Source organism: Mustelus asterias, chromosome 13, assembly GCF_964213995.1.
Source record: "Mustelus asterias chromosome 13, sMusAst1.hap1.1, whole genome shotgun sequence".
In the NCBI taxonomy this organism is placed as follows: domain Eukaryota; kingdom Metazoa; phylum Chordata; class Chondrichthyes; order Carcharhiniformes; family Triakidae; genus Mustelus; species Mustelus asterias.
Window position 1 is genome coordinate 41,610,874 of NC_135813.1, and position 15,739 is coordinate 41,626,612.

The 15,739-nt window shown below is 44.1% G+C and overlaps 1 protein-coding gene across 2 annotated transcripts in view; it reads right to left on the reverse strand.

Annotated features, from left to right (window-relative positions):
- abca2 (ATP-binding cassette, sub-family A (ABC1), member 2) overlaps positions 1–15,739 on the reverse strand; it is a 551,670-nt gene that overhangs the window by 307,638 nt on the left and 228,293 nt on the right. For both annotated transcript variants that reach the window (XM_078226666.1, XM_078226665.1), the window contains one exon: positions 14,059–14,180. In XM_078226666.1, coding sequence (XP_078082792.1) covers positions 14,059–14,180 — 122 coding nt within the window. The remainder of the gene's footprint in view (positions 1–14,058; positions 14,181–15,739) is intronic.

Sequence of the window (15,739 nt, forward strand, 5' to 3'; positions counted from 1 at the left end):
AGCACAACGTCCTCTCACTTGCATTCACTGGTTCAACATCCGATTGGTTTTGTTGACTGTTTCATTGCATTGGTTGGGACATATTGGGTGCTGAGTCCACTCTGATTCTTCCATCTCTTTCTATTTCCTGTCTGGCTATTTCAACGTCATTCATCCGACTGGGAATACTTCACATCTCTTTGCTTTTCTTGCTACTATTATCGCAACATGGACTAAACTGCAAACCAGCTCAAGCACAATACCTTGCAACCATGTTATCTAGCCACAGGGCTGAAAACTTAAACATAGACATGATTAGACCACAAAATTATGAAGGGCATAGCCAGGGTGGATGGTCAGAGGCTTTTTTCTCGAGTGGAAGTGTCAATTACAAGGGGGCATAGGTTCAAGGTGAGAGGGGGAAAGTTTAAGGGAGATGTGCGGGGGAAGTTTTTCACGCAGAGAGTGGTGGGTGCCTGGAATGTGATGCCAGAGGTGGTGGTGGGAGCAGGCACATTAGCAACATTTAAGAGGCACCTGGATGGATACATGAATAGGGAGGGAATAGAGGGATACGATCTGAGTAAGGGCAGAAGTTTTTTTTTTAAGTTTAGTTAGGGCATCATGATCAGCATGGGCTTGGAGGGTTGAAGGGCCTGTTCCTGGGCTGTACTTTTCTTTGTTCCTCTTTGATATCAGTTGGAGTGAATCCACACTATCACAGCGGAGATGGCTTACACAGAAGGGAACCGCCGGTTGATTTCACTGACAGATTTCAATAAAATTGACTAACCACAAAGCACGGGATGCAGATGGCCAACATAATTCACAGAGTCATGTCAGTTCAACTCTTGACCCCTGTAATGGTCATAAAATATTGGTAATCTCCCGGGTTCGTTGTTACAGCCGACCCGGTCAGTTACCCAAAGATTCCAAACAAGTTGCAAACAAGTCGTATCCTGGGGCAACTGGTGAGGCATTCAATTGGAATTTTATAGTGAAATCTCTGTAGAACCATAGAAGCCCTGCAGTGCACAAACAGGTCTTCCAGTCTGCACCAACTATCCAAATGTGCATCCTATCCAGACCCTCCCCTTGCCCCTATCCCTGGAACCCCACGCATTTACCATGGCTAATCCACCTAACGTACACATCTTCGGAGTGTGGGAGGAAACTGGAGCACCCGGAGGAAACCCAGGTCAAGAATGTAGCCCAGTCCAACACGCAAACCAGTCTCCCATCCATTGACACTGTCTACACTTCCCGCTGCCTCGGAAAAATAGCCAGCATAATCAAGCACCCACGCACCCTGGACATTCTCTCTTCCACCTTCTCCCGTCGGAAAAAAGATACAAAAGTCTGAGGTCACGTACCAACCGACTCAAGAACAGCTTCTTCCCTGCTGCCAGCAGACTTTTGAATGGACCTATCTTGCATTAAATTGATCTTTCTCTACACCCCAGCTATGACTGTAACAAAGAACAGTACAGCACAGGAAACAGGCCCTTCGGCCCTCCAAGCCTGTGCCGCTCCTTGGTCCAACTAGACCAATCGTTTGTATCCCTCCATTCCCAGGCTGCTCATGTGACTATCCAGGTAAGTCTTAATGTGACTATCCAGGTAAGTCTTAACTATCCAGGTAAGTCTTAATGTGACTATCCAGGTAACACTACATTCCGCACTCTCTCCTTTTCTTCTCTATGAACAGGTATGCTTTGTCTGTGTAGCGCACAAGAAACAATACTTTTCACTATATCCCAATACATGGGGCAATATAAAAAAATCAAATTAAAAACCCACGCAGACATGGGGAGAATGTACAAACTCCAAACAGACAGTGATTCAAGCCAGGAATCGAATCCTGGCGCTGTGAGGCAGTGCTAACCACTTTGCTATCGTGCCACCCTTGTAGTGTGCCTTGTAATACACGATTCTGTAATAGGGTTGTCAAATAAACCTAACAATTGATTAAACGGCTTCAGTTGGGTTTTGAAGTCAATGTTTTCTTGTAATTCACTAAGTGGGAGAATCAGAATTCCGCATGCCAGATGATGCTAAATCTACTGAAAATTGAAGTTTTTTATACAGCACAATGTTCTGATGCATAGAGCCATCTCAGGCAAAACGAATGTTCTGGAGAATGGGAATGAACAATGATTTTAAGAGCTTCTTGCTTCTGTGAATGTCCTACTAATAGGCTGCCTGCTAATGGATTTTGACCTTGCTGTTGGTACTTCTCATTCAGCTGAACAATAATACATCGACATTGCAATGAGTCAATGTGGTATACACACGCTCTTCTGCCCCGCAGAATTGTATTCTTTTTGCCTTTCATTCACATTGCACTACATTACAAATGGGGTTTCGCTGGAAGACGCAGCATGTTAGAAATACCAAGAGAAAGTGCTGTAAAAACTCAGCAGGCCTGGTAGCATCCGTGGAGAGGGAATCGTAGCCGACAGGGGACGGACCATTCAAAGGTCTGTTGACCTTGGGCGGGATGTTTAGGTTTTGGAGTGAGCACGGCCGGAAAATCCCGTCCGAAGAGTCCAATATGGCTATTCTTCGGAACACAAGACTCAAGACACATATCAAACCCAAAACACTCTGTTTTTCTCTCTCCACAGAAGCTGCCAGATCTGTAGTTTTTCTATGTAGTGTTTCTTTGTCGTGTAGTTTTTCTATGTTTCTATTAAGAGACTCCTGGATGAATACATGGGACTTAATAGGGTGGAGGGTTATAGGTAGGCCTAAAAGGTAGGGATATGTTCGGCACAACTTGTGGGGCTGAAGGGCCTGTTTTGTGCTGTAGCTTTTCTATGTTTCTATTAAGAGACTCCTGGATGAGTACATGGGACTTAATAGGATGGAGGGTTATAGGTAGGCCTAAAAGGTAGGGATATGTTCAGCACAACTTGTGGGGCCGAAGGGCCTGTTTTGTGCTGTAGTTTTTCTATGTTTCTATTAAGAGACTCCTGGATGAGTACATGGGACTTAATAGGATGGAGGGTTATAGGTAGGCCTAAAAGGTAGGGATATGTTCGGCACAACTTGTGGGGCCGAAGGGCCTGTTTTGTGCTGTAGTTTTTCTATGTTTCTATCTGCTGAGCATTTCCAGAACTTTGTTTCATTTCTGATTTCCAGCATCTGCAGTATTTTGCTTTTACACACAGTAAAAATTTTACCTATTGTACCTAACATTTCAATAGAAATGACTGAACTTGCATTCCAATACCACTTCAAGGTGAGTCTAATAGAACATTTAACAACTGCCAACATGTGATAGCATGAACATTAAGGAATCTAATCAATGGGAATTATTTAAGGAGACAGATCAACTGAGATTGTTGATATGCAGATTAGTCTAGGAACACTGTAAACAGGTACCGAAACAAAGTGGATGACAATAGGGTATAGAGTTTCAGGAAATAAAGCACAGATGGTAAAAGTTCACAAAAGAAGAGGAGGGTGAATTTCACACTTACATTTTAAAAGGGTAAGCCCATGTAAGAAAGGTCATTAAAAGGCCTAAGACAAATAGTTCAGGTAAGAAAAGATTTTTTTTAAAAGCAGTACATCAGTGGCAGCGTTCATCCAATAAGCAGAGGTGGACTGAGCTGGTCCAAGATCACAGCCACACACAGCAGGAAGCTGTGTTCATTCCAAACAAGCCATTGCCTGGGGAATCCTGTTTGAACTGTCAGCTGTTGCCATTTTAAACTAGAAGCAATTCCCAAAAGAGATATAGGTGCCAAGTGTGGTAACCATTGGTGGATTTTGCTTATAGTGTTAAAAAGTGTTCGGGGAGGTTTAGTTGAGTTTAGAAAAATGGAGGGGCTTGGAACTGAGTCAATTTAATGATATTGTGCGCAACCATTATTGTAGTTAAGTGTATATTTTTTAGTTGCCCTTCTTTTACTGCTTAATAAATATTTATTTTGCTTAATTATTACAACAAGACTGGAACCTTCCTCACTGGCCTTCATATTTTTCCTTACAATGCACCGAGTTGCAAAAATAAAGTTAGGAACTGGCATTCCAAATTTCCCTACAGGGCTTTAGAATACCCTAGCGTTTAACATCAGCTGGGTTCTAAACACAATCTACATTTACATAGCACCTTTAATTTAGCAATATGTCCCAAGGTGATTCACTGGAGTTTTATCAAGGAAAAATTGACATTGAGATATATTAAGAGATAATACGATAGGTGACCAAAAGTTTGGCCTCAAAGAGTTGGGTTTTGGGAAGTGACTTGAAAGGAGAGAGAGTAAAGTTTCTTTAAGTTTAATTTTTAAAAGTTTATTTATTAGTGTCACAAGTATAGAATCATTGAAACCCTACACTGGAGAAGGAGGCCATTTGGCCTATTGAGCCTGCACTGACAACAATCCCACCCCAAGCCCTATCCACGTCACCCCACATATTTACCGCATTAATCCCTCTAACCTATGCATCCTAGGACACTAAGGGGCAATTTAGCATGGCCAATTTGGAGTGTGGGAGGAAACCGGAGCACCCAGAGGAAACCCACACAGACACAGGGAGAACGTGCAAACTCCACACAGGCAGTGACCCGAGCCAGGAATCGAACCCAGGTCCCTGAAGCCGTGAGGCAGCAATGCTAACCACCGTGCCGCCCCTTCAAGTACAAGTACAAGTAGGTTTGTATTAACACTGAAATGAAGTTACTGTGAAAATCCCCCTGTCACCACACTCTGGCGTCTGTTCGGGTACACTGAGAGAGAATTTACCATGGCCAATGTACCTAACTAGCACGACTTTCGGACTTTGGGAGGAAACCCATGCAGACACGGGGAGAATGTGCAGACTCCGCACAGACAGTGACCCAAGCCGGGAATCGAACCCGGTTCCTTGGCGATGAGAGGTAGTAGTGCTAACCACTGTGTCACTATGTTCCGCAGGAAACGAAGTGGAGAGATATAGGCAGGGAGTTCCAGTACTAGGCAATCGAGGCAGCTAAAGGCACTCTGGCCAATGTTGAAGCCCAGGAAACTGGAGCGGTGCAAGATTTAGAACTGGAATTAACATTTGAAGCTAGGACAATATGTGTTGGTGATGGAAAGGAAAGAAATGTATTTGTCTCTAACTTCTGGCTTGTGTTGTTACAGCCCTAGGACATACACCTGCTGAGTATCCCCTTGCAGTCCCACAGCATCTGTGTAGGATTGCGATCAGAGAGAGCTCAGCAGTAAACAGTTCACAAGTTCTCACCGCAAGATGCTTTCACTCTCAGTGGAAACAGCACCAGGTGAGGGTGATATTATAATTGGTGAAAATGTTCACTTTAACCTGGACATGTCCAAGGAAGATTACCTTCAAATATTGCAATTGGTCCCATAAACTAAAGAGAATCCCTACAGTGCAGAAGGAGGCCATTCGACCCATCGAATCTACACTGACTCTTCAAAAGAACATGTTACCAGGCCCTATCCTTGTAGCCCCACCCAATTACCAATGCTAATCTACCTAACCTACATATCTTGCGACACTAATGAGCAATTTAACATGGCCAATCAATATACCCTGCACATCTTTCGGACAGTGGGAGGAAACCGGAACACCTGGAGGAAACCACGCCCAGATACGGGGAGAACGTGCAAACTCCACACAGACAGTGACCCAAGCCGGGAATCGAACCCAGATCCCTGGAGCTGTGAGGCAGCAGTGACTTTGCCTTCGTGCCACCTTCAAGGAGCCAACCCTGAAACCAAAGGCTTTGAATTTAACCCCGCACTCCGATATCTGGCACCACATTGGCAAATTTACCATGGACAGCCTCCTGACTGGCTGCCTGCAGTCCCATCATCCAATTAAGGAGGGTGGCAAGCACCTGATGCTGCCACCCTAGTCCGAGGGCTGGAACTCTGAAGTCTCTGCAGCACCCCCTCCCCAGGAGAGATGGACATTGCCAAGGCAGGTGGGAGATCTCAACTCCAATAGGTAAGTAAATACAAATTGAAAAATTCAGGGGGCCGAAGATTCGACGAGGCATTTCCCTCCCCGCCGGTCGATCGGCAATCCATAACAAGCAATGCCATCCAGCAGGCATTCAGTGTCACAAAGTATTGAACAATATTTATCATCCCCATGGAGACACAGAAGAACCAAAGTCACCCACTAACTTTAATGGAAGAAATCGATGCACAAGATTTCACTCTTTATGCCTCAATCAAAGCAAACTCAACATGAATGAACAGTCAAAAGGTAATCATTAGAAATTAGGCATTAAATAACTGCTACAACAAAGCTCACTGATTTACTGGTAGCCCCCTTAGCACATATAACAACATGTTCAGCCATCAAATCCTTTACAATTTTGTCTTCCTCAGGTAGAGGTCATCTCCTTTCTTTCATACAGAATTTAATCATCAAGTTGCCTCCGACATCAGTTTTATTGTATCCATATTCCAGGGGTGCAGTCATCACAAAAAGGGCACACATCTGCAGAAACCCCTTAGCTCGGTTCATGACGGTCTTCAGGTTTGTCTTTCCAGATGTCATACACACGCATCACACACACGCACACACATGCACACGCATGCACCACACACGCTTGCACGCTGGCAGCTCTACTGAGGTGGGATTCAACTCACAAAATGCCCCCACATGAATCACGCCAGGTGTGTGAAGCTCCCGAAGCAGCAAATGTCTGCTCAGCCGACATTCAAGAATACATCCTGCTTTTCCTTCTCTCAGAATAACTGACGGAAGAATAACCCAGTCTCACATTAATGCAGGAAGCATTTCATCTTAGATCTTCCATGCAACCAATCTTTTTGATTCATTACTGTGGATTTACCTTTGACAGTCTCGACTGCAGCAAGAACCCAGAGAAAAATAATTGAAGCCAATAACTGAACTGCTTCCCCCAAAATACAGTTCATCACAAGATTAATTGGATGTTCCACGCTGTGTCCATTTAAAGTATGATATAACTGAATCAAACCTGTAGTATTCCCCATGACAACTGCACCTCAATGGCTCTATCTTTCACACATACCCATAATAATAGAATGAGGTGTAGTTCTGAAATTGTACCTAGTGCAGGAGTATCAGGGTGGCACAGTACACTCGGGTTTGAGCTTGTATACAATGAAGCAGAGAGATATAGATTAGCACATATAAAGCCTCACGATTTCCAATCTCATCTAGTCATTGGAAGGCAAATATCCCCACCCAGAGAGGGAGAATTATCACAACACCAGCACTTGCGTACCTCCTAATGACCAGCTGACCACCATCTCACTCGTAGATGATGAAAATGGTGAGAAAACCATCATTAAAAAGACTTGCATTCTTGCATTGCACCTTAACGCGTCCTCAATGTCCCAGAGGGCCAAATAATTACATTGAAATATTATGAGCAGTTCTTAAGAAGGTGAACATTGAGGAGAAAGCAAAATTGTGTAGAAAGAATTTGGTGCTTTAATTATCAGTCTTCACATGAAGGGTCTGGCATGTTTGTTAAGTGTGGTATTGTCATAACTCAAAGGTCAATTGCAAACTCAAGGTAGCCACAACAAAAGTAAGACTTATGGAACTTCTAAGAGCCAATGAATTACCAAATGAGCCAATTTTCAAATAGACAATATTCTGCATCCTGATTTCATGTGCTGTCCGCATTTTTTGATTTGATTTGTCACATGTATTACTATACAGTGAAAAGTATTGTTTCTTGCACGCTTTGCAGACAAATCATACCGTTCATAGAGAAGGAAAGGAGTGTAGAATGTAGTGTTACAGTCATAGCTGGGGTGCAGAGAAAGATCAACTTAGTGCGAGGTAGGTCCATTCAAAAGTCTGCTGTCAGCAGGGAAGAAGCTGTTCTTGAGTCGGTTGGTACGTGTCCTCAGACACATATCTTTTTCCCAATGGAAGAAATTGGAAGAGAGAATGTCTGGGGTGTGTGGGGTCCTTGATTATGCTGGCTGCTTTTCTGAGGCAGTGGAAAGTGTAGACAGAGTCAATAGATGGGAGGCTGGATTTGTGTGATGGACTGGACCATGAGAAATTGGGAGTGCGGGACCATACCGAGAAGCCAGAGCGTCCGGCCTCAAACCCAGGAATTATATTTAAACGGATTTAAATTAGTTCTGATCAGGTTCTCGCCAGAAGCAGTAGGCTGGGAGACTCACTTGACACTCAGTGAGAATCACGATTTGGCCCTCTCGTCCGATAAATTGGGCCATCAGGAATCACGGCTAGGGCTAGCAGCCCTGGAGAATCACCCCAGTAATGCCTAACAGCTCTGCATGCTTTCTTTATGACCTCAATCAGAGTGTGACATCAGATTGCTAAGGAAACAGAGGCTGAAATCAGCCTCTGTTTCCTTAGCAATCTGAGGTTGCACTTTGATTTTTCTAAAACCTACTTTCCCAGAAATCTGAAGACTTAGTGATGCCTCTTTCAGTTAGGGATGACATACATAAACAAATACAGGCTTTGAAACCAAAGTCAGGGTATGTACCGGAACATCCCACAAGCCATACGTACTGACACCACACACACACGCGTGCGCACACACGCGTACACACACCCACCCACTGGTTGCACAAATGTAGATCATCACATTTTAAGTGATTGGAAATGTAGATTGACAAACATAAATACACTTAACCAATCTGGAATAAGTGTCAAAATTACAATAATGCCTTGATGAAGCTGGTTAAATAATAGAACAGCCCTCCATCAAAAGTAATGGAGGATATACTCCATGTGTTGTGAAATACACAATCTTTAAGATCAGTTTCACCTGGCTTCCTTCATTGATATTAATGGTGTGATATGCCTCCAGGATTTTGCCTGATCTTCATCATGCCCCTCAGCATTGCTTCAAGTCAACAGCAAAGAATCATTATTTATAGTGCAACGAACAGATTGCTGTTGATGTGGGCTTCATACCAGCAGGGGAGACCTGGCACAGGCTGCTCAGAAATCTCAATAACTGTTAACAGGAACACGGAGCTGAACTGAGAAGGGATCCGCCAATGTTTGAGAACTGCAGACATTTCCTGTCCTTTTGCTTGAAGTATATATTTAACCACAGAATCCCTCCCATCCACTGACTCTGTCTACACTTCCCGCTGCCTCGGAAAAGCAGCCAGCATAATTAAGGACCCCATGCACCCCGGACATTCCCTCTTCCACCTTCTTCCGTCGGGAAAAAGATACAAAAGTCTGAGGTCACGTACCAACCGACTCAAGAACAGCTTCTTCCCTGCTGCCATCAGACTTTTGAATGGATCTATCTCATATTAAGATGATCGTCCTCTACACCCTAGCTCTGACTGTAACACTACATTCTGCACTCTCTCGTTTCCTTCTCTATGTACGGTATGCTTTGTCTGTATAGCGCTCAAGAAACAATACCTTATACCATATACATGTGACAATAATTCATTACATCAAAATCTACAGTGCTGGAGACCATTTGGCCCATCGAGTCTGTGCCAACCCTCTGAAAGGGCATTTTACCCACCCACTGCCCCCAACCTGTCCCCATAATCCCGTGCATTTACCATTTACCATAGCTGGTCTCCCAGGCCCTTTTTTTTCCACGTAATCAGCCCCGCTGATCCATATTATATTAGCAGGCCGAGGAGGGTAGTCTTCAGGCCAGCTAATGTGTCCCCCGCCACCCCCCAACCTGCCAGGATAGGTTCCCACCAGCGCGGTTTACAACTGCTCCCCACTAATGAGGACAAGACATGCTCACTCCGCTGGTAGGGACAGATGCCATTGAGGCCTCTCCTAGGAGGATGGGGACAGGGGGAGGGTGCCCCTTTGGTAAGGCCAGCCTGGCAGTACCAGCCTGTCACCGCCCATCAGGCACCTTGGCATAGCCCACTAGGCAGCAGGCACATCTCCTGACAGATTGGCGCATGCGCAGTGGCCCGTTCAGCAATATGCTGCTGGCCTCTCGGGTGGGATGGCAAAGAGTGCCAGAGATTCATGAAACCAAATGCGCACAAAAAACGGGCAAGAAATTCTCCCATTTGCCCGCCCATTGGGTACTTAAGCTTTTTTTTTGGGAGAATCCCAGCCAAGGAATAGTGAAATTTGACATATTGAGTTAGGTTAAAAGAAAAAGGTAAATACCATGGATGCTGGAAATCTGAATTAAAAATAAAACAAAGAAAACAAAGCAAATAAAACAAAGCAAAGAAATTTCAGCAAATCGGGCAGCATCTGTGGAGAGAAACAGAGTTAACATTTCAGGTCGAGGTGACCTTTCACCTGATCAGCGGTTAACTCTGTTTCTCCTCACAGATGCTGCATGAATCACAAAAACGCAAACTCAATTTACAAAATAATGGTTGGAATGAGAGTCTTTACAGGTAATCAAGTCTTAAAGGTACAGACAATGTACAGACAACCTGCAAAGACTCGCATTCCATTATTTTGTAAACTGAGTTTGTGTCCTTATATGCCCTGTTTGTGAACAGAACTCCCACTTACCTGATGAAGGGGCAGCGCTCCGAAAGCTAGTGGCTTTTGCTACCAAATAAACCTGTTGGACTTTAACCTGGTGTTGTGAGACTTCTTACTGTGTTTTCGTTGGAGCAGAGAAGACTAAGGGGCGACCTGATCAAGATTATGAGACAGTAAGAAGTTTAACAGCACCAGGTTAAAGTCCAACAGGTTTATTTGGTAGCAAAAGCCACACAAGCTCTCGGGTGGGATGGCAAGATTATGAGAGACATGGGCAGAGTGGGTAAGGAGCATCTGCTCCCTTTAGTTGAAGGGTGAGTCACGAGGGGACATAAGTTCAAGGTGAGCGGCAGGAGGTTTAGGGGGATGTGAGGAAAAATGTTTTTACCCAGAGGGTGGTGACGGTCTGGAATGCACTGCTTTGCAGGGTGGTGGAGGCGGATTGCCTCATATTGTGGAAGTTAAATTGTTATAATTAAAGTTCCATAAACCTCGATCAAGCAATGGAAAATGCTTATCGGCATATAGGCCTTCGATGGGGTCAGTGCTTGCGTATTTAGCATGAACGGCTAATCTTCACCTGCATAAGTCCCGTAAACATTCTGTTTTTCGGCCTTCACCAGAGGATGAGAAAAATCAGAGTTTTCCATAACAGAATACCAAAGGCAAAATATGGGGACATGCTATGCAAATGAAGGATTAGCAGGAGACAGTTGTCATCGAATAAGAAAGGATGAAAAGCTTGGGTATGATTGGTGAATATATATGCAAATGAAGGGTTAGAAAAATTGCTTGTTTCCCATTTGCTGTAATTAACTATAATTGCAACATCAGAAACACTCTGCAGAGGGCTGCAAGTCTGTTTCTCCTTCTGCACAAGTAATTAAAGCTTGTAAGATCAAGTAGTCCTAGTGTCCCGTGCTGTTCATACCCAAGTCGACTGTAGTACCTAATAGTGCCTAATGTTGCTAGTACCCTGATCTCCCACAACATCCTTTAAAAAGCATCTCAATGAGCACTTGGCACATCATAACATTCAGGGCTATGGGCCAAGTGCTGGCAGATGGGATTAGGTGGGAGTTTAGGTGTTTTTAATATGTCAGTGTGGACTCGTTGGATCTGTAGTTTGAGCCAGCAACTACATGATGACGATTGGCAATAAAATTAAATGGGGAATGATGAGAGAAAAAAAGCGATAAAAGGGGCTGACAATGGGGGAAACAATCCTTGTAAATAAATTGCATATAAATGCAAGCTAATGGACAGTTGGGGTGGCACAGTGGTTAGCACTGCTGCCTCACAGCGCCAGGGACCCGGGTTCAATTCCCGACTTGGATCACTGTCTGTGCGGAGTCTGCACATTCTCCCCGTGTCTGCGTGTGTTTCCTCCGGGTGCTCCAGTTTCCTCCCACAGTCTGAAAGACGTGCTGGTTAGGCGCATTGGCCATGCTAAATTCTCCCTCAGTGTACCCGCACAGGCACCGGAGTGTGGCGACTTTCACAGTAACTTCATTGCAGTGTTAATGTAAGCCTATGTGTGACACTAATAAATCAACTGTAAACTTTTTAAAAAGTTGAACAAGTTTAAAAAAATATATTTGTGCAGGTCATACCTAGTTTTAGACTTGCGAGTGGTACACCCTAGAGGAGACTTATTCTAATCTATAATTTATCGCTGATCACAGATCAGATACTTGCATGGAAAGAACAACCAGTACTACATTCAAAACAGGACAAAGGATCAACAACATGATATCAGGAACACCAAGTTCAAGTAAACCAACGTAAATTAAACCCATCTCTATTACTTAAAAAGGAGAATGCAACAGACTGAGTAATTACAGTCCAATCATACTAACCTCAGTTGCGGCAAGTTATTAGAAAGTTCTGAGCAACATTATAAATCTTCATTCAGAAAGACATGGATTATTCGAGGACAGTCAGCATGGATTTCTTAAGGAAAGGTCATGCCTGACTTACATAACTGAAGGAAATTAATGGGGAACAGCAATGAGGGCAGTGTAAAGGCAAAACTGCAGATGCTGGAATCTGAAGCAAAAACAGTAAATGCTGGAAAATCTCAACAGTTCTGACGGCATCTGTGGAGAGAGGATAAAGCCAATGTTTCGAGTCAGGATCACCCCTTTGGCTCTATTCTCTCTCCACAGATGCTGTCAGACCTGCTGAGGTTTTCCAGCATTTTCTTTTTCTGTTGTTGAATGAGGATAGTGTATTTGATTTCATCGGCGTGCAAGTCTATCGACAAGGGAGACTGGTCAGAAAAGTAACAGCCCAGGCAATTCAATGGAAGGGAGCAAGTTGGATCCAAAATGGTTCGATGTTAGAAAGCAAGGAGTAATGATTGATGGTCTTTGTGAGCAGTAGGCTACTTCCAATGGGATTCTGCAGAGCCCAGAAGTACGTCCCTTGATTTTTGCAGGATGCAATGAGGATTTACACTATCATCCATTTGCACTATGACAGGGTCGAGATCTACCCAAACTATCTTAAATAAACAAAGGGCCCTTGTAGTTCATTCAGTTGCAATCATGACACACAGTAAAACAGGCTAACATAGTGGCCAGGAAATACTTGTCGCTTGCAGGAAGGCAGAGTGCAAAACTGAAAATTAGGGAAAGCTTCTCTTTAAATGAAAATAATCCATATTATAAAATGAGATTCAAAATAATTTAGTTTGTCTAAATGGCCATGTTCGAACACCTCTGCTCACAAGCAGCTAAAAATATTATGCACCAGATACCCCAGCTTCCCACCGCATAAATAAGCCTGCAGTAGCGATTGAAAATGGACAATTATTCTGACATTTTACTGAATACTTTCCCAATTCCAATCAGCAGCAGTTTTGGCACAGTTGGTTAAAAGGATCGAAATCAATCTCCTCTCCCTCCCATTGTAGATCCTCTCACACATAGAATCCCTACAGTGCAAAAGGAGGCCATTCGACCCATCAAATCTGCACTGACCACAATCCCACCCAGGCCCTATCCCCGTAACCCCATGCATTTACCCTAGCTAGTCCTACCTGACACTAAGGGGCAATTTTAGCATGGCCAATCAACCTTACCCGCATATCTTTGGACTGTGGGAGGAAACCGGAGCACCCGGAGGAAACCCACGCAGACACGGGGAGAATGTGCAAACTCCACACAGACAGTGACCCGAGGCCGGAATTGAACCCAAGTCCCTGGCGCTCTGAGGCTGCAGTGCTAACCACCGTGCCAGCCCAAATGAATGAATAAGTCCACCCAGAAGAATGCCTTAACTCAAGCAAAATAAATACTTGCTTACAATTGGTTTGCTTGAGTATTCCCTTATCGCTAAAACACCCAGGTGAAGATTTATGAACCCTTGTCTCAGTTGTAAATGCACGTTCAAATCTACCAGTGAAATGGGTCAATTCAAATGCACAAGAGGATCAGGAGAGAAAAGCAGCAATTGAAACATCAGCCCTCCTACCTTTGTCTCCTAGTGATTTTCTCCATGTGACAGCGTACATGCCATATGCTTGTCCTTACACCTGCCTCTTTCCATAACTCCCAAACAAGGATTGGTGTTGATAACTCATCCAGTCAAATTGGACATTGTCATTCCCATTCTCCTTACCTCCTTCAAATTGACACTTGATCCCAGTAGGAGTCCAGCTGTTTCATTGGACATGGACAAGTTGTGCGTCAAGAAGTTCTGAAGTTCATCCTGATCCTTTACAACTGATCCAAGGGTGAACCCTAATAAGACATAAGAGCACAGGCAAAGTAATTAAATCCAAAACTTCGAAAGTTGCTGCATATTTATACCAAATTCAAAATTTAAAAAAGTTATTTGGAGAACACAATGCAGAGGAAAGTTGTTGTACATTGATTGGTTCAATTCAGTCAGTTGTGCAACAAATCGTCAAAGCCCTGTAAGTCACTCTCAGTATAAGTGAGTTGCAATTGTCCTAATTACAAAGGGGCAATGACCGAAGTTACGTGTATTTGAAAGGGCTTGCTTCTTCAAAAGCCCCAATGCTCTCACTTGTACTTCAATATCCATGCTGAATAAATATTCTGAAATATCACCATATTTGATGCCCTTTGCTATAACACATGGTGCTCTTCCCATCGGTATGCCTCCTAAGCAAAGGAGATCAAGCTATGCTAATGTGAAGGACAAACAGTTATTGAAGAGTTAACACTGGAATAGAGAAGCTATAATGGACTATTTTATACTCTTGGTAATAGAGGAAACAACTTGCCCATGCTCTGACAAAGGGTCATCCAGGCTCGAAACATTGGCTCTATTCTCTCTGTAAGAAGTCTAACAACACCAGGTTAAAGTCCAACAGGTATATATACCAAATAAACCTGTTGGACTTTAACCTGGTGTTGTTAGACTTCTTACAGAGAGAATAGAGCCAAACAACACCAGGTTAAAGTCCAACAGGTTTATTTGGTATATATACCTGTTGGACTTTAACCTGGTGTTGTTAGACTTCTTACTGTGTTTAACCCAGTCCAACGCCGGCATCTCCACATCTATTCTCTCTCCACAGATGCTGTCAGACCTGCTGAGATTTTCCAGCATTTTTCTGCCTTTGTTTCAGATTCCAGCATCTGCAGTGTTTTGCTTTTATATTATTTTGCCCTTACATAGCACCAGTTTCATCCTCTCAATGCCCCGCAGCTTTTCACAGATATTGAATTACTTTTTTTGGAGTGTAAGCACTGTAAAGTATCTATGTAAATATGGCGGCTAATTGATGCACAGTGATGCTCCATAAAGAGTCGGGAGATAAATGGCCAGATAATCTGTTTGGCTGGCATGAGTTAAGGAAAAATGGTCACAACAAAACCAAGAAAACTCCTTTGCTGGTCTTCAAATGGTGACAGGGATCTTGTATGTCAACCTGAAAAGGTAGATGGAACCTCTGTTAAATGTCTCATCTGAAAAACAGCACCTTCAACAGTACAACACTCCCTCAGTACTGAATTGTAGGTAGTTGACATTAAGCACTCAAGACTTGAATACCCAACGTTCCAGCTCTTAGGTAAGTGTGCTGCCACGAAAGACTTGCCAAACACTAATCTCGATACTTTACACTGTATGATGAGGAGAGGGGGAGGGGGAGGGGAGGGAGGGGGAGGGGAGGGGGAGGGGAGGGAGGGGAGGGAGGGGAGGGAGGGGGGGGGAGGGGGGAGGGGAGGGGGGGAGGGGGAGGGGGGAGGGGGGAGGGGGAGGGGGGGGAGGGGGAGGGGGGAGGGGGGAGGGGGAGGGGGGGAGGGGGAGGGGGGAGGTGGGAGGGGGG